This window comes from Pieris napi, chromosome 2 (assembly GCF_905475465.1).
Source record: "Pieris napi chromosome 2, ilPieNapi1.2, whole genome shotgun sequence".
NCBI classification, from domain to species: domain Eukaryota; kingdom Metazoa; phylum Arthropoda; class Insecta; order Lepidoptera; family Pieridae; genus Pieris; species Pieris napi.
Genome location: NC_062235.1, coordinates 8238053 through 8264164, shown reverse-complemented (window position 1 = coordinate 8264164; position 26112 = coordinate 8238053). Strand labels below are relative to the sequence as shown.

At 30.9% G+C, this 26112-nt stretch overlaps 4 protein-coding genes across 5 annotated transcripts; 2 read left to right on the top strand and 2 right to left on the bottom strand.

The window, feature by feature from the left end:
• The first annotated feature begins 248 nt into the window (after positions 1-248).
• On the top strand, positions 249-17705 carry LOC125056770 (phosphatidylinositol transfer protein alpha isoform). Its single transcript, XM_047660057.1, has 8 exons — positions 249-436; positions 713-743; positions 6305-6416; positions 10292-10443; positions 11013-11090; positions 15638-15868; positions 16271-16329; positions 17159-17705. The coding sequence occupies exons 1-8, from the start codon at positions 420-422 to the stop codon at positions 17295-17297; spliced, it is 819 nt and encodes a 272-aa protein (XP_047516013.1). The 5' UTR covers positions 249-419; the 3' UTR covers positions 17298-17705.
• A 647-nt stretch (positions 17706-18352) lies between these two features.
• On the bottom strand, positions 18353-22293 carry LOC125056756 (N-acetylglucosaminyl-phosphatidylinositol de-N-acetylase). 2 transcript variants are annotated; one of them, XM_047660038.1, is made up of 4 exons: positions 21688-22293; positions 21214-21504; positions 20740-20833; positions 18353-20680 (listed from the first exon to the last, which is right to left on the bottom strand). In XM_047660038.1, the coding sequence occupies exons 1-4, from the start codon at positions 22001-22003 to the stop codon at positions 20497-20499; spliced, it is 885 nt and encodes a 294-aa protein (XP_047515994.1). In that variant the 5' UTR covers positions 22004-22293; the 3' UTR covers positions 18353-20496. The 2 variants fall into 2 exon arrangements, with proteins under 2 accessions (XP_047515994.1, XP_047516001.1); XM_047660045.1 differs by having other exon boundaries at positions 18353-20671; positions 21688-22290.
• Positions 22294-22865: 572 nt separating this feature from the next.
• Positions 22866-24196, top strand: LOC125060003 (vacuolar protein sorting-associated protein 37B). The gene is made up of 3 exons (XM_047664749.1): positions 22866-23175; positions 23284-23455; positions 23594-24196. Exons 1-3 carry the CDS (start codon positions 23056-23058, stop codon positions 23944-23946), a joined length of 645 nt encoding a protein of 214 aa, XP_047520705.1. The 5' UTR covers positions 22866-23055; the 3' UTR covers positions 23947-24196.
• Positions 24197-24398: 202 nt separating this feature from the next.
• LOC125059997 (dnaJ homolog subfamily C member 30, mitochondrial) lies at positions 24399-25885 on the bottom strand. Its single transcript, XM_047664734.1, has 4 exons — positions 25436-25885; positions 25280-25367; positions 24968-25121; positions 24399-24796 (listed from the first exon to the last, which is right to left on the bottom strand). The coding sequence occupies exons 1-4, from the start codon at positions 25871-25873 to the stop codon at positions 24562-24564; spliced, it is 915 nt and encodes a 304-aa protein (XP_047520690.1). The 5' UTR covers positions 25874-25885; the 3' UTR covers positions 24399-24561.
• Between the last annotated feature and the right edge of the window lie 227 nt (positions 25886-26112).

The window sequence follows — 26112 nt, the reverse complement described above, 5'->3', positions numbered from 1 at the left end:
TAGAAACCGTGATCAAATAACAAATTTTAGCTTTAGTTCTTGTTCAACATTATTTGTCATAGGTTTTACTAGGCTTTATAAATTAATCGTAATGTAATTAAAACAAAACTACTTTAGAATAAATGACAAGTATAGTTCATAATATATATCATAGTTTAACAATGTTACAAATCGATTTGAACGCATCTCTAGCGTTGACGCAATTTCCGTTTAACACGATAGGTTGAAGTCTGAATTGAAGCATGCGCATTGTCATTTTCAGTCATTGAGTGGTCAAAGATTCATTGTTTTACAATTTACAATTATTACATTTATCAAGATAAAATAGGGCGAACGCTCAAGTGTTGAACTGTGATAAGTTAATTCTAGGTGTTAGTGAATTATCTAATGTGCATATAAGTGAAAAGTATAATATCAATATGCTTATCAAAGAATAGTAAGTATTGTAAAGGTTATATGCTCTAATTGAGAAAATAAATCGATTTTTAACAGTCAGCAAAAAATTTAGAATTGCTTTCGCAAGTGATATCATGAAAAAAATTGTTTTATACGGCTACCATCTTAAACCAGATTAAAATATAAGTACAGTGTCTTTTAACGTTTGGCTAAACTCGACAAATAATATGTACAACATTTTAAACATATGTATTGTAAGCAACTAAAAAAACGTCTTATAACTCTGATGTTCTTAAAAGTATTCTTTCTTTTTCAGTCGTGTTACACTACCATTAACAGTTGAAGAGGTAAGATTTTTACCAATTACTTAGGCTTAGCAGTTTTTTCCAGATTTCTGATTAAAATAAGTTTAAGAGTTTTCCAATTTGATTTCATACATAATTATTATTGCGCCTGCACCTTACGTGGCACAAAAAAATGTATATTTGCAGAAATTAATCATTTCAGTGATTCCACATTTAAAGTTTGGATAAGATAATGCAGTTCTAGCTAGTCACCTAAAGTAAACTACATCCTGATTTTAAAAAAATTCAGTGAGAGGAGGATAAAAAGTAGAACCTTCCAAAGAAGCTTGAGTAATTCATACTTTAATATTTATTATACAATAATTCATAATAAAATAAAATATCTATACATATTACATGTTATTTAAACATAACATAAACTATTAAACCTTAACTATGTCCTGTTTATTTTGATGGCTAAAACCACCACAAACCAATAAAAAAATATTGTGAATATAATAATTGTAAACCATTCTTATTTTACAATTTAATTTTGCATGTAGATTAGACCCAGATTACAACTTTGACATAATCTGCTTAATACTTATATATATAAAGTATATTATTTTTGTATACCTAAGTATAAAAATATTCTTAAACTTGAATGCATATGGACACTTAGTACTGGATCTCTATAAAAGTGGAAGAGTCTAGTGGGCTAGTGGCCAACATCTTGAAAGATTAGATTGGTTATGTAAGTACTCTTGTATTGATTTTCACATCTTAACTGTTTTAGAATATGTATTTTGGGATACAGTAATTAATCAGTATAAGATATGGAATTATATCCAAATATTAAAAGACTTAAGTTTACTTAGAAATATAAGAAACATAAAAAGCACAGGTTCTCATGTGCGCTTAAATTGTAAAATGAGAATGTTTTACAATTAATACACTAATAATATTTTTTTAAAGTGCAGTATCCTCTCAACTTATTTTAGTAACTATCTATATTGTTGGACTACAAATTGGCATAATTAAATGGCCTACATGGAAGTTTTTGCATATCTTGATTTTTTATTCATGTAAAGTTAATTAACATTGTAGTTTGTTAAGCTATTTTACACTTTGGGCATGAGGGTCTCTAGTTATTTGGTTATCACAAATCCCTGCAGTAAACCAAAAATTTTTTTTTTACATGAACTATTACGCACTACGCAGGTACTAATCTAAACTCTCCACGAGAAGCAGCCACTTAATTATTTAATATTTTGATTCTTCTTAAAATAGTAACCATGATTTATCAAGTGCAAAAGAAATTTACATAATAATATAGTATATAATGTATTGACAAGAATAGGAGAAATATAAAGTTCTTAACGAATTTTTAAACTTAATTCGTCTAGTATTGTCTCTAAGGTAATTAAGATTTTCCTGATTTAATCACAAAATAGATCAGAAGCAATTTTAATTATGATTATAAAATATGCACAATACAGGTTGATTCTTTTAAAAAATACTGAGTATTGTCTATCCTCTGCATTCTTTGACAATTAAGAAGTAGTTCAGTAAAGTGATGCTTTGATTAGACGCGACTTCAAAATTGTCTATTGACAAAGTTGAGTCTCATAGTCGCGGAGTAGGCTACTGCAACACTCGGTCAAGGTTGTAAGCTCCGCGAATGATATGACCCACATTCAAATATAATTAAGCAATTTTTGTAAATTGTTGACGATAAACCTGACTTCTAAGCTAAGATGTAGCAGAAGCTTTTTCTGAGAAAATAAATCATTAAATGAATACGTAGTCGCTTAATGGTAAAGTTTAGAGGTAAAGTTTTGATTTTTATGTAGTTGTATGCATATCCAAGACTCAATGTTAGTACAGTAAAAAGAAGTTAAATAAGTTATTTAAAAAAATTTCTCTTATGTAAAACCTATTTGGTAAGCAACATAAGTTCTATTCTGTTTCTTACACTTTGGACGTAATACAGACCTAGCCCTAATATTTCCTTATTACCCCTTCCCCTGTCATTTCTAAGTATTATATTACGAGTCTAGACCAGTGCCGATAATTTTTGAAACCTAAAAAAATTACAGTAGGATGAAACCCATTAGAAAAGCAGGGGAATATGATCAAAATTAAAGGAAAAATAAATTACGGTCGATCTGAGGTCGGGAAGGGGAAGGGGGGGAGTTTTAAGGGTAAAAAACGGTTTATCTCGATTTCCGGCAAAACTACAAGTCCTATTGAAGAAAGTTAAATGGCAAAGTTGGAGGTAATAAAAAGATCTAAAACTTTTGTATTCACACATTTTTCACATAACCTCAAAATTTATGTGAAAAATCCAAAAAACCAAGTTTTTGGTTTTTTATTTTTATCTTTAACAAAAATATATTTTTTTTAACGAAATTTGGTGAAAACTTACATTTTTTATGTCCCAAATACACTGTAATTTATTTGATTAAAAATATTTATTTGTTCACCTTATTTTGAATTAATATCGAAAAAACACCCTAATTTTCAATCGAAAATTCTGACGTCAAAATTTCAGCTTTTTTCAAAAAGTTGGTGTGCTTTCAGTTCTTTGAAATCTCTACTTTCCTATGGTAAAAAAATATATATATATTACCATAGTAAATCTTCTCAGAAAACGCAAAAAATCGTATGCAGTAACGCCCAGACCTGTCATCCCCTTCCTTACTTCTCTATGAAATACGAAAATTTTAGCCCATCTAAAGGCTAATTTTTTTTTTTAAGTCACTCAGGTATATATAAGTTATCTTAAAATAGTAATAAATAGGCATCTAATTATAATTTAAAGAAGATTCATAGAGAAGTAGGGAAGGGGATGACAGGTCTGGGCGTTACTGCATACGATTTTTTGCGTTTTCTGAGAAGATTTACTATGGTAATATATATATATTTTTTTACCATAGGAAAGTAGAGATTTCAACGAACTGAAAACACACCAACTTTTTGAAAAAAGCTGAAATTTTGACGTCAGAATTTTCGATTGAAAATTAGGGTGTTTTTTCGATATTAATTCAAAATAAGGTGAACAAATAAATATTTTTAATCAAATAAATTACAGTGTATTTGGGACATAGAAAGGTAAGTTTTCACCAAATTTCGTAAAAAAAAAATTTTTTTGTTAAAAATAAAAAAAAACCAAAAACTTGGTTTTTTGAATTTTTCACATAAATTTTGAGGTTATGTGAAAAATGTGTGAATACAAAAGTTTTAGATCTTTTTATTACCTCCAACTTTGCCATTTAACTTTCTTCGATAGGACTTGTAGTTTTGCCGGAAATCGAGATAAACCGTTTTTTACCCTTAAAACTCCCCCCCTTCCCCTTCCCGACCTCAGATCGACCGTAATTTATTTTTCCTTTCATTTTGATCATATTCCCCTGCTTTTCTAATGGGTTTCATCCTACTGTAATTTTTTTCACTTTTTATTTATTTTAAAGGCTATCTGCACTGGTCTAGTCGTAGGACGTGTGCTTTAAAATTTATTTATTTTATTTTCCATATTTCCTATTTTTACAGGAACTTAATACTAATACAATAGAAAGTTATTAGTATAAAAATTAAACTAAACACAATATAAACAAAACTTAAAACCTAAACCTTTTTATATCTTATTATAAATAATGCAATTCTTGTGAATTTAGCCAGGGTGCAATTAAATATAGCCGTCTCACAAGCAATATATTAGGGTGCGCAAGACGCGTAAATGGTGCTTCTCTGATTAAATTTAAATGTATTCTCAATGTAAAAAGTGATTTGATTATTAAATATTGTATTAGGTTGAAAATTAAGGGTTGTATGTATTTTTGTTTGATGTATCATAAAAAAAATTAAAATTTCGTCCAAAAATTAAAAATAAAATGTTAGGGTACGAAAAATAGATAGTTGCCGATTCTCAGACGTACTGAATATGCATATAAAATTTGATAAAAATCGGTCCAGCCGTTTCAGATTTCTGCTTCCACTGGTTTCGGTCCAGCGCGTCTCTTATGACAGACAGTGAACGTACAGTTTTGAAGACGATGAGTCTTTCACTTGATCGGTCCATCTGGTTGGTGAACGGACACGTGATCTTTTGCCTTCTGTGTTACCAACCACGATCAGTTTCTCCAAGTTATCGCCTCTGCGCATTGTATGGCCGAAAATAAATATATAGATATACTAGACAGGCGAGTCTGTATGCGGAGTTGGGTGAGGTCGATGTATTGGTGCGCTTCGTAATCGACGGTATTCTGAGCATTTGTCGCCAGCACCTCTTCTCAAATCTTTATATTAGTATGTATTATTATGAAATCAATAACTAACGGAATTAAAAAAAAAATATAATACTGCAATTACTAAAAAAATACGTAACTTAAAATTCAGAGAAGTCGTAATATATGCTCTGAGATTTAATGGAAAGTCTCTGGTCTAAAGTTCAGTATACATAATTTATGTGACGATATAAAGTTTAGTGTAAGAAGTAATCGAAAAAATAATTATATAAAAAAATATTTTTAATTAACATTATACATTTAACATAACATGCTTGAAACTTGTTTTGTCATCTCAATATTATATACCTAATGTATGGATATGATGACCATGGATTCGTCACTGCCGACCGTTACCAACTTAAAATTGTGTTGATATCTCTTTCTGGGTCGGTAGCTCATGTCTGATGTAGTTCTGGCGCGAATAATTTTCCTTCGCCAATTTCAGTCTTGCGTTTCTTTTACAACTGTGTATAATTTTTGATACACAATTGTAAAAGGACGACGAGTCTTTCACTTGAACAGTCAATGTTGGCGAACGTTCACGCAGTCCTTTGCTTTCGGTGTTGCCAATCATGATGAGCTTCTCTAGGTTGTCGCCGCCCCTACGCATTGTGTAACCAAAGTACGAAATGATGCGTTGTCGGCATATGGCTGAAAACGGGTTTTAATATGGGTGGGTAAGGATCGATGCATTGGTGTCTTTAGCGGTCCACGGTATTCTTAACATCTTTTAATATATACATTATGAATATGAATTATAAATTATATTAATTAATATAAATATATATATATATTATGTTTAAGTGTTTACAAAATATTTTCATCCACAAGACACAGTTGCGTTTTATGCTAAAAAAGCAACAACTAATTTTACGCCAACGTTTTTCACCAAGGCGCTTTCTATAGAAAAATATTATACGATTTTTAGCAGTTACGATTGCCCTTTTTGTTGTAGAACAGGAATAGCAATTTTTACTTAACAATAGTAAACATTTATAGATAGTTTCTTATAGAAAATAACTTAATTATGATTAGCGACGCCATAGCTAAATAGATGCTAGGCGTTTCTAGGCAACAGTAGGATTCATCACTAATGAATACTTTTGCTATTCTGTAAAATTATTCAAAATACTTTTGTATGAACGCAAATATTCGATCCTAAAAACTTACAGACTTGGTAACAGAAGTTCGAAAAATAATAAATTACATAGCTCTTTACAATCACGTACATAAAAAACTGTTATAAACTTTTTTTATCCATATTATTCTTATTTTTTTATTCAGCTATACTGTGGTTACGCAGACATCATAACGCTTACTTATTTTTTTCTACAGTATCAAGTGGCTCAGCTATTCTGCGTAGCTGAGGTATCAAAAAACGAAACCGGTGGAGGCGAAGGCATAGAAGTAATTAAGAATGAACCATTCAAAGACTACCCCTTGCTTGGTAAGTAACATGTTTTTCAAGGTTTGTAACACAAAGATATGATCCCCAAACGCATACTTGAAGATGTTTTTTACGTAATTACAATTTTGAAACGTTTTAGATTAAAAAAATCTAACTCTTTTATTTGAAGAATTTATGCTTCGAAATTTTAAAAATTAATACTATTTTTATGCAGGCACTTTCGGATGTTTGCTCGTTGGTACATAGTATATTATGAATTTTATTTGAAGGTTGATTTTTTTAGGTTATTTGAATATTACAAAATTATAAAGTGCGTCATAATTCGCTATTAATTATTGCTTACCTTGATAAATATTTCCTCATATTATTTTATTATGTTCTACCTCATCATAATTATTTTTAACTCCAAAAATATTTTTTGTGTAACACTTAAAATGTTTTCAGTTGCCTAAATAAAAAAATGCTGATTTCAGGATTCAAGTAATGTACTTAAGTCAGCAGTGTAATAATAATACAAAACAATAACGTATTACTTGGTTGCCAAAGCTGTAAATAAAACGATGTATACTAACTTTAATTATGATTTGGTCTAATGACATTGCTTGGTGAAATCCTGAAGGGAATTGAAGCACATTCGAAACAAAATCTGCGACCTTTCACAGGGGAATTATTTTTTTTTCTGAAATAAGAAATTGTACTTATATTGTATTTAAGTGTCTTGTTATCTATAAAATATAATCACTGGATATATATATAAGCTTATAGCTTTTAATAAATAAAAATATTAAAAAATAAAAATTTCGACTTTCGACCCATATTTGCAAACAAATTACTCTATGAGCAAAGCAATATAAGTAATAAAAAAAATGTAGTTCTTATCATACTTATCGTCGTCTTATCGTAAATGTATGTTGTATCAAAAATTACTTTATAATAATATGATATGTCATATCATTGTCTTTATTGCAAATTATTATTATCAGTAACCGGTAAAGTTTTACTAGTACTAAATAATTATCATAGATATGATAAAATATATATATATCTTAAATTAGAAAATTGCTTAAAAATAAAAATAATAAGACACCATGTGACTATTCACTCCAATTTTGACTTTAAAACTATCTAGTTCTTTCAACATCAGCTGATGGTGGCTTGCGAGCACGGAATACTGAAATTCGGAATAGCTGTTGAATTTACAGCGTAAGTCAATATAGTAACACGCAAAACTAATATCAGCGACTTTCTAGTGAATACAGAAGGCAAGGCAACCAGCTCAAAGACTGTAGAAGTTAAAGCCTTTGAAACTGAATCCTGCTCCACTTGTCCTCCTTGTGTGGATGATGGTAAAATTTTCATAACATACAGTAGTAATCGGTAGATGTACAAAGCTGTAATTAGAGAAGAAAATACAATTGGAATTACGATTTAATTACTTGATGCTATAAACACGACATTGTATTTTGATTTAAATTATACAGTAGATAATATATATTTGATATAAAATATTAATACAACAGTAATTAGACCCATTGAAATAAGAATAATTTCAAATGTTAAAGGTTTGATGAGAGCGAGCTTAGCAACACTTCTAACTTTAGAATGCGTCGATAGAGTAGTAACCTTCATGTATAGGTAATTGTTGAATCCCATCGTATATGGTATTTCGGTATGTAATTTCGTTATAGTTGTCAAAATGTCTGTAGCGCTTAAGTCGCTATTGGGAGTTACATGGTTCCGGCCCAGGAGTCACTCTTATTGTACGATAATGAATTTGTTAGGCCTCAATTGGAACCTGAATTAAACTTAGCTATTAAATTCCATCCTTTCCATTTCGACGTCTAGCGTTCCACAACTCAGCGCTTTTTAAGGCACTTTCTGCCGCGCACCACCTCTTTGTGGTACTGTCTGTCACACCAATACGACAAGAAAAGAGCGTACCTACCATCCCCCGAAAAGTCGGTAACTCACCCGCTAAACTCCGGTGTTGCAGGTGTGCATGGGCGGCGGTAATCACTTTATGACCCGCCGGCTCGTTTGCCTTTAAAAAAACTTAAGATCTGGAAACTAAATTTTCTTCGTAGGTTGCATGTTAGAGTCTTGTTACATGTCATATGTATAGAAAAAAAATGTAATTAAACCTGTACAAATTATCTTTATGTTTTACATAAGTAAAGAATATTTATTATGAAACCAAGGCCGCAATTAACTACTGTCATTAAAAACTGTGACAATCCTAAATAATTTATCCTAACCAATATTAACGCATTTACTTTTTTTGTGCCTTAGGGAAGATTTCAGATTTTTCTTCAGCACGAACTATGGTTTCCGTACGTTATAATTACGTGCCTTATACGTTATTATAGTATATCGGGCCTGGTAATTATCTACTTTACTTTTGTTATTGACATTTTTTCACTCAGTATACTTAAACGCAACCTTGAAGGTTAAATTTATATTTTCTATAATTTATTGAAAATTTCCTTTATTAATAAAAAACTAAAATAAGTACTGGAATAATGCAATTTAGATTATACAATGAACTTAGCTACAGTTATAACATAATATTTGAATATGGAACTGGATTTATATATATTTTAATGGCACTCGGTACACGTACAGCCCTGCGATTCTGTAACTCACTTCACGAACTCACACAGCGGTTTTCGGATAAACAATAAAGTACAAGCTCCCACCTTTTCAGAATGCCAAATCATAAAATGACTGCTTCACGACTGATTGGAGAGAGACCGCCGATGCGAAAACCGCTGTGTGAGTTCGTGAAGTGAGTTACAGAATCGCAGGGCAGGTCCGTGAGTGAAAACGTCTGCGTCAAATATTTGTATGAAAAATGTTACAGCTAGTTTGGTATACATTTTTTAAATATACTCAAAGACATGGTAAAGCTGTAGTTACTAATAACACGTACCTAAAAAGCCTCCCAGACGAAACCGTAGGGCTATGTATGTTTATTGAACGTATAAGGAAGGTAACAATCAAACTAAGATTCTTTAATCAATTTTAGCATGATAACATGAGTGATGGCGTCACTATAATTTGCGTTTACACAACTGCGGTCATGTTTGGTTAGGTGTTGAACAAAATCCTTTATCGCTTCCTAGACATTTATTGTTTTAACCGTTCAAAACGTTTGCCTTATAATTGAATGATTTCAAATTTCATAACGTCACTGTAGTATGATAACCTCGTATGTCAAAAAACTATATATGTATTTTTTAGTCTTAGACTCTTATGTCATTTAACTGGTATAATCATGAAGTTATACCAGTTAAATGATATTACATGAGATTAGTTTTCATCTAAAACTATGAACAAAAACACAATAATATTTTCACGAACATTGTCGAAATTAAGCATTTTTTCGTCTCCTGTAATATTTGGTTCTCTGGACATACGAAGTTATCATTCTACAGCGACTATAATATGCTATTTTCAAATACACAATTTCAGGTCCAATTAATAAAGTGAGTAGTTGATATGACGTAAATTAATAAAAAACTATAATCCTTTATTGATTTCTCAATTTATGTAAATTAATACATATAAAAAAATAAATTATAGGCATGGAGCTAAAGGTTTATCATGTCTTGAGACGCGTACGAATACCGCATAGGTTTATAATATTTATATAACACTTGAATATATTTCCTTAATAATAAGAGAGCTTCTTAATAATGATAAACAATAATTGTATGGTAATCTATGTTCATTTAAAGCTATGGCAAGCCCCATCTAGTGCTGTAATAGGTGGGAATTTGATCAAAATTCTGAAGACATTAACACATAGCATTTTACTATTTAATTTTATAATGGTTAAAATTGCGGTTCGTTTTTTCATACGTCGTCGTTAAAACGTATTATTTCATAATTTTAAACGGTATTGTATTTTCTAGGGGGTAAATACTCATCGGGGCAGTACACTTACAAGATCTACCATTTGGCGTCCAAAGTGCCGGCCTTCATCAGATTGCTGGCTCCAAAAGGTTCCCTCGAAGTTCATGAAGAGGCCTGGAATGCCTACCCATACTGTCGGACTGTTTTAACGGTAATGTTTTGATGGACTGAATTTTGCTTAAAAACGATTTGCTTAAAAATTACGTATTATATAGTGGGTGATGATGATGACGGTAGTTTGCTCCCCAAATTTAGGGGGAATTAAGATGTCGATTTAGGGAGGTACTTCGTTCAAGTTTTCAAAATTCTTTATATACGAATACAAAAAATAATCTTTAATACACGATTCTATACAATTTATATTACGTCTTGAACCCAACCAAAATGGACACCAAGCGTGGCTATAACTGAAATATAAAAAAGCTGTAATACTCCTAGATATAAATTTTATACTACTTGATGTATTTTTGTTCCATATTAGTAAATTACCTCTCATACCAAGGGTAAAGCAAAAACTTTTTGGGGGTTTTGATCGATATTAAGAGGCATTTGAAGTCGATTCTAGGGGGAATATTCTGTAGGAGTTGGCATCACTGAATTAGAGAGAACTGCCGTCGTTTCGTCTTTCCTTTCTCTTTCTCTTTTTAATTTTCTGACTCCCAGAACTCTACTTATTTGTACTGTGGACCAAGAATTATCTAATTTTAATATTATTTTCAGAATCCCGGCTATATGAAAGAGAACTTCGTTATCTGCATAGAGTCTTTGCATTTACCAGACGCGGGTGACCAATATAACGTAAGTAACAATTTGCATTTAATTATTACCGTTACAATTTCAGTATTTATATGAAACTACTTGTTCTAATTGATTCTTTACAAATTTTAATAACTAATTTCCTATTCGTTCAAGTTTTTAGTGGAAAATAGTACACGTCAATTGTTTAATAATTAATCATTTACTGACAATTTACCTTCGTAAGTTAATAAGGAATACCATGGGAACATTAAAATTACATTCAGCACATTATTAGACATTTCGAAATGAAATTTTGCTGGTGTGCACCAATGTAAATTTCAAGGTGATTTAGATTTTAGCAGAATGACAAGCTTATAAAATTTGCTGAATCAAGGAAAATTGATTTAAAATCGTTAATATTATTGTATAGATTGCGATTTGAGTTTGTTGTAAGTCAGATAGCGAATGGGTTTCAAAGAAATTGTTGATATCGAATGGGTTTCCGTCTCTTATCGCTGACTCTAAATCGTACCTAGGTCTATTAAAAAATAGTTCGCCTTACTATAATTTAAATACCCCATGAAGTGACAAACCGCGTTTGACAATAGTACCTACTTTTGCATTGCATGCATTTATAGATTAATGCTATATGTACAAAAATCGTATTCATATATTAATTAAAAGCAATTGCTGCGAATGTTATTTTTTCTATATACACAGTAATTATGATTTGCCATGTATGTGTGTGTATACAACTGTTAAATATTGTCTACAACATTAAACATACATTTATATTAGAACCAGCCAAGGATTTAATTTTAACGATCTTTAATCCTTTTGGTCTCAGTTTTATCGACGTTTAAAATGAATAAAAGTTTATTATTAATCGAGCAACATTTGGTGCTAATAATAAACATATTTGTCATCCTAATGAGGCATTGTAGCGTGAAAATTGAAATATAATAAGTTTCAAAACAATTAAGTCGGCCACACCAACCAACCTATTATTTGTGTAATTTCCGTAAAACAGTAAAAAATACTGTAATATAATTTTATATTGCTACACAAATAATTCCTTGTAAAATTTTGTAATTTAGATTACGTTACGTATCACAATCTGCAGTATATTAAATCATTGTTTGTACGCATAGCACATAGATTTTTTGCGTACGTTTAATTTATCATTTATTTAAGCCGTCTGTACTAGAAAAACATATAGTTTCGTTGGGACACGAACAGTAATGAGCACTTAACAAATTAATAAAACAATGTCTACCTAAAAATCTACGAAACGAAATAAACAAAAGAACGTTGAAACGCAACTGAAATTACACGTACGCTTAGTTAACGACTGATCTAAGTAAGATAAATACTAGTTTTAGATTCGATTAATATATGATAAACTGTATGCAGATCTAAGTATAAAGCAAGCATTAGAAAAACTGTCATACAAAATCTTTGATCCCACGGGACAGTGGAATTAACCTCAACTCCATGATTTGTATATAAAGCTTTCTCTTTTTCTTTTAGTCTCTCGATAATATTTTTCAATTTTCTGATGATTACGTATGTAAAATATTGAATTAAATTGTGGAAATAATCGTTTGAAGCGTGTCTTGACCGAGACCTATGCGTCAATTACAAGGCCAAGTACGATGAGATAATAGTACGTATATAAATGGTTACTTAAATTAATCAGCTCTTATCACTCATGTTCCTTAATTTTTTTTATATATCATTGCACGTGTTGCATTTTAAATGAACTTATTAAATTACTATTAAACTATCTCATTCGAGCATTTTTTTTTTTCTTTCGATAAAAAAAACAAAGTTAAACAAGTCTCGATATTAATTATGACAGACATTCATATTAATTGAACAGACATGTAGTACTTATCATCTCTTATTCTCCTATGACTTTTAAAAGCTGATTTTGAAGATGTGAAGTGAACGGACTTAGGAAGTAAATTCCATAGATTTAAAGCAGTCAAAAATTGGCTACCGAAATTTGTGATTAATGCTTCAAGTATAATTCTAACGAAAAAGTTGAAATTTTTGAGGTAGGAAAGTGTTTTAGAGAGACAGAAAAAATAAAGCAGTAAGCAAACATTTTGTAGATATAGGAAGATATATATGTAGAATAGAAGTTCACGGAGTTAAAAACCCTTTGAACCCACGAAACCACGGATTTCTATTCATTCATTGACGAATGTTATCAAGGACTACTAATGCCATGGTCGTGCTTTATCCAGAACGATATCCTGACTGAAACGACTCTAGTATGGAGTTTTTGTTCAAATGAAGCAATAGAAAGAAATTGCAACACATAGGAACTTGACACTATAAATAAATGATTTTGACCTGCAAATTGACGACGAATGTCAGGCTTAAGATTCTAAAAGAAACAGATGCAGCCTGAGGCCAAGACCCATAAAAAGTTGTTGACATTGGATTACTATCATTAATCTTTTAGAACGCAAAACAAGGTCGCATCTGCCAACTATTTGTCTGTGGTCTCTTGCAGTTAAAGACTAGAAAACTGAAAATTCCACAATACGCTACTGTAGGAATGCCTTAGTGAATTAATGTACCGTTTATTCTCAAATTGACTACGTTGCATTTTATTAATATCATGCCCCATTTAAATTATTATATCGCAATGAAAAGCTTATAATTTATTTCTTATGTAGGTACCTTGTATAGAGTGATTGAGATTTATTAAATACCCAGACGTATATCATTACTGTTGACTCTGCAATGAACTGAATTGAGAATATTAGGAGCATATTAACCCAAAAATGCATAGGTCAAGTGGCTTTAAGTATTTGTCTCAATCTGTACGGTGCTATTTTTGATTATGATATGTATTCACAATTTCTCAGACATTAGACAAAGTGTTTTTTATGTATACTGTTCAGTGAGCATTGTTGGCTTAGTGGCTTCAGCATGCGAATCTCATCCCAGAGGTACGACCACCGGCTTTCTAAGTGCGCATTTAATATTCGGCCGAGCGGTGAAGGAAAACATCATGAGGAAACCGGCTTGCCTTAGACCCAAAAAGTCGACGGCTTGTGTCAAGCACAGGAGGCTGATCACCTACTTGCCTATTCATGAAACAGATACAGAAACCTGAAGCCCAGACCTAAAAAGGTTGTAGCGCCACTGATGTATTGTACTGTTCCGAAACATTGATTTACGGGAAATTTAAGTTAATGACACATTTACACTTAGCCTTTTCTGATTGGGATGTGTAGCGTATCTATATAGGTCACTCGCACTGCCACTACTCATGCTGCATTTTTGAAACGTTCAGTAAAAGAGCCGAGTATGCACACTAGTGACGATATTGCAGTAAGAATTTAGGCTTATATTTAGCTGATATGTGGTATAAGTTTTCATATAATCTATGTCTCTAGAGTTGAATGGGCTAACGACCGAAACAATATACGCACGGGGCGTATAGCGTTAAATAAGGACGCCTACAATTATACAATAACAATTTCCTCTGTACCACAGTTTTATGGCATCACAGATGGCTTTGTTAGGCATAAAATTCCTATAAAACGCTTCCCGTAGTGAGTTTTTCTCTTTTAGAAGCGCGATGGCAATATTATATACGAAAGTTCATAAATAAACTTTGTTGTTTTATAACTTTGGTACTGTTAACGGTAGGAACGGGCGGTATTTCTTTGAAATTTGAAATCATGTCTTGAATTCAATAATTTAATTGTGAATTTAAAAATGTCTTGATGGACCTGAATAAGTATTAACGTCTGTACTAAGGTTGTATTTAAAGAAATAAAAATCCGATACCACAGCCAATCGAAGAAGACGACACTCTTCGTGTGTGAGTCCACGTCTAACTCAGTTTCAAAAGCGGTCAGTGTAATTGCTTTGAAAATTTATATGTGATTAACTATGAATACGGGTCTTAAATAAAATGCTTCGTTTAAGTGCAAGAAACAGTTGTGTCATAAGGAATAATTCAATTACGTAACATAGTAATGAAACTAATTGCCTTGAAACACTGTTCGAAGGTTACTAGCGGCACAAACACATAGTATTCTAATGTGAAATAAACCTATAAGAAAAAGTTTTCGTAAAATTTTGTTATAGAAGAGAATGTAGAAGAAAAATAGTTACGGTCATCATACATAAGCCCGAAAAATTAAGAGTTAATATCCAGATTTCTGACGGCCAACTTTTGTTCAATGTCGTTCCTTATGAATAAAAATTATTTAGTATTCAGTTTTTACAACAGTTTTGACGTAAAACATGTTTAAAAGAAATATAACCTTCGCAATGTTGTTGGTTTTTATAAGACACATTTATACACAACAATTTAATCAATTAATAAATTAGTATTTATTCGTCTGTATGTGAATAATTATTATTTAAAGTTTTTAAAACCTTGCATAGCATAGCTTGATTTTAATGAAATAAGTTTGATGAATAAAATACTTATTTGTATCAGTATAGACAAAACTCAACATTTAAAAGAATATAGATGCCACTTGTTAAAAACAAAGAAATAGAGATTTTTGTAAATTGATTGATGAGTGCACATACATAAAAATTAATTAATAAAAAGATTCAATAATTTACAGGTGCACGAACTGCCGCCAGAAAAGCTTAAGACGCGCGAAGTAGTCAACATAGACATTGCCAACGACCCAATGTCCCCTGCGGACTACAAGGCTGAGACCGACCCCACGAAGTTTAAGTCTACAAAGACTGGACGGGGTCCATTGGTCGCGGCAAACTGGAAGAATGAGGTCAAGCCAGTCATGACTTGCTATAAACTGGTCACCGCTGAGTTTAAGTGGTTCGGACTCCAGGTATTTAACTTTAATATGATTTATTTATAAATGTTTTTCAAAAAAATTAAATAATATTTAATTTTTTTATTTATTTATAAATACTCTCTAAACAGATTATTATTATATATTTATGTAAAATTTATTATTATCTTAGATATATAGTAGTATTTACACTTTCTTATGTAAAAATCCTTATTAGTGAACTAGGTTAGACTTAAATTACTTATTAGTCTTATGTTAGGCTAGATTGTAATGTTCCATGATGTCTTAGTAAAGACACATGTATATAAAAATAAATTTAGATATATAAGGCCTCATATACGTGACTTGACGGCTTGAATACAGTTTATAGTGTTCTTGGCGGATGTAATACGTTACCATTGGAATTAGGCAATAAAATAAAACTGTTTTTATTTTCAGAGCAAAGTTGAGAATGTGATCCAGAAATCTGAGCGACGGTTATTCACTATCTTCCACAGGTAATATATTTTTAATAACCTACGCTAACAATAAAAATACTGAATTTATAAAAATAATAGTTATTACAATTGAAGTGAAATGAAAGTTTTTGTGAAGTTTTCAAACGAGATATAATTTATTTTAAATATATATTTTTAATGAGCGGTGCTGGCCTAGTGGCTTCAGAGCGCAACTCTCATCCCTGAGGTCGTAGATTTGGTCCCCGGCTGTGCACCAATGGACTTTTAGTTGATGTGCGCTTTTAACACTCGCTCGTACGGTGAAAGAATATATTGTGAGGAATGTCTTAGACTAAAAAAATCGACAGTGTGTGTCAGGCACAGAAAGCTGATCTTGTAAAAAATTTCAAACAAACTGATACAATGTGAGGCCATACATAGACTATAGGTCTTGGGGTTGCAGGACTAAAGGGTTGCAGCGTCACTGGATTATTATTTATTAAATAAGACTATGGCTGTTCAATTCAGAACCGTTGTAAGAAACTTGAAGACGGTTTAACTGAGTGACGGCATAGCCAAGTTTATCCTTTGTCCTTCTCTAACTTCGCTAAGTCTAGCTTCTATTATTTTTGGTATGATTTTAGAGAAAACTTAACTAATCTTTATAGCCAAGCCAATAATTATTGCAAAAATTATACTATAATTTTAATATTAAGTAAAACTGCATAAATCAAACTTATAACTTGCTTATACTTAACTTAATTCATTAATATACCATAGTAAATCTCTGTAAAGTCATATGCGCGCTAATACTCGACCGTCCTATAACAATTAAATAGACATTTTTTAAATCAACTTGCCCTACATTGGTATTTATATTTAATTACAGACAAGTCTTCTGTTCTATGGACGACTGGTACGGTATGACAATGGCTGACATCCGCGCCATTGAGGACCGCACTAAGGAGGAGCTAGAGAGGCTTCGTCGTGAAGGAGAAGTGCGCGGAATGCGCGCCGACAACGAATAAATGAAGACAGCCCAAGCGCACGAGTATGTTGCTACGTGACAACCCTACGCGAGACGACTTGTGACAGCCCTAACGCTGAGACCACGTGACAGACCCGACATCCTTAAGGCGGTTGCTAACCAGTTCCTATATTTGTATTACCAATACAAAACCTACAAAACCAAGTTTATAGCTAAAATCAAATAACTGATGACAGCAATAAATTGCGATTTGTGATTACCACTTAGGACACATAACTGAGCCTTTCGCGTATTACTCGCTCAATAGCGAACGTCTCGTGTCAACTACCGTGCGCTTCCATACTGCGACAACCTTGAGCGCAAGCATTGCATAATTTTACCAAATTTGTCTAAACTCTTCCAGTTGTTAGATAATAAATATTTATTGAAATAAATATATTTATTTATACCTGCATCTTTATTGTGTAAACGTGAACGAGGTCCGTAAAAAGGCAAATTAACTTAACTGGTGGGGGCTATTCCATAATGGTACTATTAGTTATTTTAATACAATTGAAAATTTTCCTTCATCTTGACAAAATAGAGGAACTCGTCAATTTCGTAATTCTCAGTTACCATTAGTTTCGAAAGTAAACAATTATTTATATAACCCTACATGTATATTGTATTTCCGCGGTTACGATTCTAATTGTTAACCATTTCTACTGATAGTACCAAGACTCATAAATTGGGCCTTGTATGAATATAGAAACACAATAAAGTTGCAAGCAAATATAATTTGTCGTTTAAAAATATAAGGTTTGCGCTCAAAGTGTCTGCGCACAGAATGCTCGAGTCTCAATAGAGATATACATTCAGGACTGCAGGCAGCCCATTGCTTAATATTTTCAAGCAGGAGCATTTGACTCCTAACCTTGAGTTAAAATTCATACAGATTTTAGTAAAAACGTACACTAGAGACATATTTAGCTTACACAACAAAGAAAATGTCAGAACCTTATTGTGCCCATGTATATTCTCCTCGGCATTGATTTGCACTTAGTTTTTAAATATAAAATAGTACTTATTGCTCATTCTACGCATTTTTTGACAATATATCTATTAATTAATAGGTTTTAATTATCTCTATTGAGACGAGGGCATACATCCTTAGCAAAATAATTTCATTATAATGTGGTATAGATTAACTATTTAAATAAATGGATGTAGTCAGTGGTTCAAGGTAGTGTATTTGTTACCGAAAATTAAAATTAGAGTTCTTGGACAATTTATTAGCAACGAGATTTTGTGAGATACAGCATTTAGGTAAAGAAATAGTTATCTAATGTTCTATGAAATTTCCTGTGTGAAACAGGCTATGCTGTATATATATATAGGTAAAATCTGCTTATAAAAGTAGTAGTATTTCATTAACTTCATGAAATTCATAGATCTTTTGATTTCGTTGTTGTAAAATATAATGGTTGACGGTTACTCTGGGACTACTAACTGGCATCGGTCGCATTAACCGATACATGGCCGTAATGTATTATAATTTGGTTGTTCCGGGTCACGTTTAGATGTGAACCGCATTCGTGACAATGTCGCGTTCTATATCAGTATTTTGATGTGTGACATTCCAGGGGCTTGAGACAAAATCACATTGCGACAGGTGTTACCCACTAACTACAAACGTATTTTGTACGGAAATGGTCACGTGATGTAGCGTGTGCTAATGTTATTCCCATACATAATCGTTTGGCTTTATTGGGTCACGCCTTCCACACACTGATTTTGTCTCAAGCCACAGATCCCGACTATGTGAATAGTTTTGTTCCCGATGGCTCTCTGTAATTGATGAAATAGCTACATTATAGGTTGTTATCTACAATGTGTAAAGTAAATTTCAATGTGTAAAGCATTTTTCGTTCGGTTTTTCCGAGCCCTTTGGGCTGTGATAGCAATGGTTCTATTCAATATAAGTTTAACCACAACGGGGCTCTTTTCTTGACTATTGCACTTTATTTTTATTTTTTTTTTTATCATCTAAGTTGTAATAAGTTTTACATTAAATACAGCGTGATACATATATTTAAAAGTAGTCTTTTATTGGTAGAAACTAGATTCGATATTATCCCACTTCTATGTACTTATTTTCCTCGTATTCATATGAAAGTACAATAAATTGCATATTTTACAGATTTTATAGACATAATAGCTTTGTTTTTAATTTTATTGTCTTTAGTACTAGAAATTTAAATAAAACATTTATAAATTAATGCTTCTAGGACGCAAACGGCTATATTATTCACATACCTTCACTTATCGAGTGATTTTTATGAATAATTGGTAAAAATCACTCGATACATTTATACTAATAAAAACCGCGTTTATATCCTCTCGAGATTTAATTATAAAACAATTTTTTATTTTTAAATTATTTTAGAAACAATAAACTCTTATATTTTCTAAATAAAATGACATTCAGAGTACATTACAATATACAAAAAGTTTTCTTAGAATTTTCGCAGTTACTATTAATTAGGTTTATAAGTGAACTTTTCAAATTGTAGGGTTTTAATTATATTTAGTCAGAATGCTTATTTCTGCAGGCACACAATGGGCAATATAATGGGTAGTATAAAATGCAAATATTGTCAATTTTGAATATGAAATAATGAAATTTTCTTCTGCATAGAAGTATATTAATATGATTATATGGTAAATTAACATTTGTTCTAAAATGTAATATGAGTATATTGAAGGCCAATGAAATAAATAATATGACATAAAGAGTTTTTATACTTTAAGTAGCTAGTACCTTATTCCTCTTTTTGCTTCCTTTTATACTATACATCAAATTTTTCTAACTTTAATAAAACACTGTTTTAAAATTCATACTTTAATCACAGTCAATCACAAAATAACAAATGAAAAAAAAATGAGGAATGAATTTTACACCTTCAAATAATAATTCTAATTTTTAAAAAGGAAGAGGAATTGGTGGACTAGAATAATCTATAATACACAATTCATAAAGAATATATTCACATTTAACTTCCTCTATTGTATAAAAGTGTTCTTACAATATTATAATAATTATAATTATGTATTTATATCCCTTATTAATAAATATCTATATCATCAATATCTATCACTTATACTTGCAACACAATGATTGAAAAAATTATTAAAATTGTAATGTATAAATCAGGACAGTCAAAAAATATATAACAGTTTTTTTTAACAGTATTTAAAAGTCAATCATCTACCTCTAATTCTAATTCAATGTCAGCAAGGCTTATTTTCCGAAGAGTATTAATCACCATATACCTAGAGAACATTATGTATAAGTAACGAAACCATATCATCTGACTTTTGTGTTTTTTCATAGCCCGCGAGACTCTTCTGCTTTCAGTCCAACGAAGAAAATACCTAAAATAGCTTGAAATTAACATGGTGTTATTTCCCTTCATGTTAAATTTAAACACCATTAATGTTACCTTTTAGAGGACAACAAAAAACTAAGAGGCAAGTCCAGGAATCCTAAATATTTTCTTAATATATTTACAGAATCTAATGTATATACTGTACATTCTGAAACAGAAAAAAATAATTACACTATGTTTACAACACAAGTGTTTCCTATATGGTTTTGTAGGTGGAAAGAGAACCTAAGATCTCAGGTTTTGTTGTCTAAATCAATCTTTTTTACTCAAAAGGCTGATCAACTGCAAATGTGTCTCCTACATGCTCTATTGAGATATGTAGTTCCTAAAACAACATAATTATGATATCACTATCACTAAAATATATTGTGTTTGACCACAAGTGAAAACTCAAGGTATTTTCACAAAAGTGTAAAAATGGTGGTAAGTCTAGAATCCCCAAATACTGTTTCTGATTTTAATGGTAATACAATAAATCATATTTCTTCTGCAGTTCTTATTTTATAATTTTAATAATATTAAACTTACTGTCTGTCATATTCTTTTCAACAAACATATAAGCTACTGCATAAAAAACAGCAGCATGATTAGGGTGTGAAGAGACACCACCTCTGTCGAATATCACAAGGGTATCAACATTATATGCTTCTATATGATGTCCTATTAACTTAGCTATAACTGGAACTGGCCATTGTAACTTAGGGTTGTCTGGCAGTCTCGTGTCTGAGATAAGACATATATTACAATCAGGAACTCCCAATTCCTTACAGGCATTCCATAATTCTTGTTTACGAATATTTCCTTTTCCTTCATAATTTCCTAAAAATAAGATCAGCTGGGAGATTGATATGTCTCTTAAAAAAATGATAAATATGAAAAATTGTTTACCATTTTTTAAATTTAATTGTTTTAAATAAAAAAAGTTTAAGTAGTTGTAAAATGGTACAGGTGATTTATTATAATTTATTGTTAATGAAATAACTACAATATGAAGATTGTTACCGTTTGATAAGCACAAGATGTAAACTTCAGCTCCCTGTTCACATAATCTATAGATAGTAGGTCCAAAGAACATACATTCATCATCTGGATGAGCCACTACAACTAACACTCTTTTTGCTCCGAGAGCTCCACGAGTCCGAGTAGGAAGCTTTCTTGCATATTTTCTATACACAATACAACACAAGCACAAGTAACCAAATATCCACAAAGATATGTACAACACAAAATTTGTTAAATACAGCAGCGATTCAGATATAAATGTTAAGTAAAAATTGTAGAGAAATTCGACTTTGTATGGGGATTCCAAAAATAACATTTTAGTCCAAGAATATTTAAATTAGAAATTAAAGGAACTCAATTAAATTCAAAATCTTCACAATAAATATTATTGTATAAGTTTCAGACCAAATGATTGAAGTTAATTTCATATTCGAAAATAATAAGCCCCTAGACTAAACTAGCTAAACAGTTAATTGGGACTTGTGAGTTGTAACCACTGTCTACCACGGGAACACTAGGCGTTATATACTAAATACTAATTACTATACTCATAACTCAATAGTCAATACTGAATACTGAAATCTGAATAGTGAATACTGAATACTCTGATTTTTTAATCCCTACAATTCTGTCTTTTTTTTTTTTTAAATTTATTTATTAGCCGGATACAATTCTGTCATTTCATAAGTGTTGCTACTAAAAAAAAGTTTTCCACTGAAAAAGGGTCAAATATGACTTATTTGAGGGCAATAAAAAAAATACTATGTATTTTTTATGCTTTATCTACAAAAAGGTAAATCTAAATATTTACTTACTCCAGTAACCTAATACAAAAATAATAAAGATTTCAATATTACGAACAATAATATTATATTGAATTAACTTTAATTTATTTATTTTATTCTTTAGCTGGCATCACTGCCTACTTTTTTCTTTTTTTTTTTTTGGAGTTTATAGCCATTATCATAAATAATACAGCCACAGATTATGAGGAATGAACAACTTTAGCTTAAAAATGTAACACTTGTATAATAATATATAAGAAATATAAACCTTAATTTCTAGATTAATATTAATCATTATATAGTTGATCCTTTGCCCTAACCTTTGATACAAATCTAAAGACTGTAGTCTTAATTAACAGTTAGCTGTTAGAGTTATAAATTATAATTACTTAATCTGTGGTTATAAATTATAATACTCTGCCTGTACTGAAATTACAATTTGTGTTTTTTGTAAATAATACGCGAACGCTGGCTCTGATTTTAATTAATTTTCTTTGTAGTATTTCTGAAAATACAACCACCTTTTACAAAGCTAATTGTTATAACTAGGAAAATATACTCTGTATCTCGTAAGGTAAGGAAGATGATTCAACCAGACTACCCCTCAGCAATGGGTCTATTGTCCCATTTAAACTCTGATGAGCTTAAAGAAATGCTAAACGATGATGCAAAGTTTGATGTAGTACTCAAAGATGTGAAACAGGTGAGAGATGTTCCTTATTATTTAGGTTCACGTATTTCAATGAATCATTTATAGAAATACAAGTTCCTGTGTTAACTATGAGGAAAATCGAATGGATTGTTCTTTCAGATTAAAGATTGGGATACAGAAAAGGAAACTATAATAGTTAGTAACAGATCTATAGCAGAATACAACTTAAGTAAAGAACCAGAACTAGAAGGACTTAAAGCGGATGTTCAAGAAAAATCAGAAATTGGAGAAAATCTTTGTAGCCGAATTCAGGAATTACTTGATGAATATAGTGAGTTTTATATATATATTATTTTATTTTCTTTGTTTTTAGATTAAATGAATAGACTTGATAATGTGTTAATAGCAATGTGTGATGAATAATTTATGACAATACTATACAAAAGTTCCATTTCTATTTATTTCCTAGAAACAAAATCAGCTGGAATATCACCTGATACTACACTGGCATTATTACAAACAGCTGCAGCAGAAACCGAGGAACAGTCTGAAAATATTGCACAAGACTTCCTAACAGGCAAGATTGATGTTGACAAATTTCTTGAAGACTTCGAACCAATTCGGAAGTCAATGCATTTAAGGAAATTTAAAGCAGAAAAGATGAGTGACTTACTGCGGTCTGGTCAGAGTTCTTATGGTAATGATGTATCAAAACCTTATCTGCCATATCCAAGCTATGGTACACATGGTGTACCAAGTGTCCCTTATCCAATGGGTCCCTTAAACATGCCTATGCCTGGTATGTATGGTAATCATTTTTAAAGTGACTCTGTTCAGTATAACTGCAGCTACAAACTATGCAGTATCAGATTATCTAAAAAAAGAAAACCATGTGGCCATATTTATTTAAAAATTAATACACTGTTTAAATGCTTCTGAGTGAATACATAATTTTCTAATTGTCATGAATTTTTAAATTAGAATGCACTCTATTCTTTATTAGCAAAATCTAGATTTATGTCAACTGTTTCCAGCTCAAGTAATACAGTGTAAACGCATTTTATAACAGCTGTCCATTTGATATTGGTGCTTGTAAATAGGTGATCATTTACTCAATTCATAGGTAAGGAAAGTATATCTGATGGAAATAAATAAATTTTAATTATGTAAGTAATTGTTATATATAATGATTTTAACATTGTAGCTATAAATTTATTACAATTATAAATTGTTTTATCTATTAAGAGAAAAACAAAAGAAATAAAAGACAAATATTCAAATCCCGTTTTATTTGAACAAAATAGGTATTCTATTTTATGAGGTATTTACATGACATGTCTGAGATTATCAATATATGTAGATATATATAAATATTAAATTAATATAAGACAAATTTTACTATGACTAAAATATCACATGAATTGTTTTAATTAACTCTTAAGCACTTTCCGATTCAACTTTAATTTTAGTATTTTCTATTTTGTTTTCATCATAATCTGTCGTGCCATAAGCTACCAAAACAATAAATAGAAAACCAACAGCTGATATAAAGTAAACAATTGATTCCTGATGACGTGCTTGTGAATACAAATCAGCATTTTCTTTTTTTGTCCTAATAATATGTTTTGCACGCTGATTTTTCTTTAATATTTCTCCATAATGTTCTTTAGACCTAAAAATAGAGACCTTTAATAAAAATAGATATGTTTTATATTTATAAATGGTTTAAAATTGACAACCTCACATTGATTATATAAACGGTGTAAAGAATTAAAATAGATTATGCCAGAGTGAAATCCAATAGGGAGCTCTATTGTCCTAGGTTTAAAAGGTGAATATATACCATGCATCAAAGTCATATATAGGTGTCTTGCCATCAATTGTTGGTGTTATATGGCGTGTTGTCCTAGACTTGTAGAACTTTAAAGTAGGATCTGTTGGCTCAACATCAGGTTTATAGTTCATGCTAGAATAACTATCCCTTCCAACCATTAATCCTTAAAACAATAAATTTTAAATTATTTTACAAAATACATATGCAGAATGTGTAATAGGAATTACAACATAGTAAACCATTAATCAATATTATTACATTGTAATGATGCTATAACAGTCCATATGACATAATGATATTAAGGGATTGTATTTGAAATACCTTTATCATACATTTTCCTAAGATTTATATTTCCTAGAACTTCATAGGCCTCAGTGATGGCTCGAAACTTTTTAGCCGATTCTTCGTTCTATAAAAATAAAAATTCAATTTAAACATGTTATGATGTAACGAGATTTGTCTAAGAAGTTAACTTACGGTAGACAGGTCAGGATGGTACATTTTCGACAATTTATAGTAAGCAGATTTAATATCTCGCTGGGTAGCGTTTGGTGTGATCCCCAATGCATCATAGTGGCTTGTTAAGATCTTCGGCGATGTTCCAAACATTCGGAAAAAGCCGCAGACTAACCTTGATTTATTTTGACTAAGCTTTTGAATGTAGCCCATCACTGATATGTTTAAATACAAGTTATCTATGTATCTTACATTATTAAAACCTTGTTTAATTATAGAAAAGATCTCTTCATGTTTTGGTTTGGAATTTTTTAGGGCAATAAATGGCACGGATGGCAAAAAAAGTTGACATTTGATTTTGAGTTTGATGTTTATCCTAAGACTAGCATAATCTACACAATATACGACATCCAAGAAAGAAAGCACACGAGTGTAAATTAGGTGTCCCCCTTCCCACATACATGATACACGTATGATATTTAATGTTGACGGTTGAGCCAAATTGCTTCTTTAGTTAAGTGTCCACTCTTTTATAGTCTGGCTAATAAAAGAAGATAACGAAAAAGCGCGGCAACGTCAAATTTTTTTACTATGGTATCCCTAAAAGTTTGATTTATTTTGTGGATTAAACTTACTTGATACTTGATTTTATTATTTTTTACATTGATAGTAACTCTATTTCTATGAAATTAAATACT

Bases quoted from the DNA above. Each gene is read 5' to 3' on its own strand.
- LOC125059997 (XM_047664734.1), bottom strand. From the start codon at position 25,873: ATGTGGGAAGGGGGACACCTAATTTACACTCGTGTGCTTTCTTTCTTG. The intron at 25,368-25,435 runs GTAAGTTAACTT...TTATTTTTATAG, and splicing joins ACCATCCTGACCTGTCTACC to AACGAAGAATCGGCTAAAAA. The intron at 25,122-25,279 runs GTATTTCAAATA...TATTGTTTTAAG, and splicing joins TAGGAAAATGTATGATAAAG to GATTAATGGTTGGAAGGGAT.
- LOC125060003 (XM_047664749.1), top strand. From the start codon at position 23,056: ATGATTCAACCAGACTACCCCTCAGCAATGGGTCTATTGTCCCATTTA. The intron at 23,176-23,283 runs GTGAGAGATGTT...TTGTTCTTTCAG, and splicing joins TACTCAAAGATGTGAAACAG to ATTAAAGATTGGGATACAGA. The intron at 23,456-23,593 runs GTGAGTTTTATA...TTTATTTCCTAG, and splicing joins GGAATTACTTGATGAATATA to AAACAAAATCAGCTGGAATA.
- LOC125056770 (XM_047660057.1), top strand. The intron at 6,417-10,291 runs GTAAGTAACATG...TGTATTTTCTAG, and splicing joins CAAAGACTACCCCTTGCTTG to GGGGTAAATACTCATCGGGG. The intron at 10,444-11,012 runs GTAATGTTTTGA...TATTATTTTCAG, and splicing joins ACTGTCGGACTGTTTTAACG to AATCCCGGCTATATGAAAGA.
- LOC125056756 (XM_047660038.1), bottom strand. From the start codon at position 22,003: ATGTTATTTTTGGAATCCCCATACAAAGTCGAATTTCTCTACAATTTT. The intron at 20,834-21,213 runs GTAAGTTTAATA...TTTCTGTTTCAG, and splicing joins TGAAAAGAATATGACAGACA to AATGTACAGTATATACATTA. The intron at 20,681-20,739 runs GTAACATTAATG...GTTAATTTCAAG, and splicing joins TTTTTGTTGTCCTCTAAAAG to CTATTTTAGGTATTTTCTTC.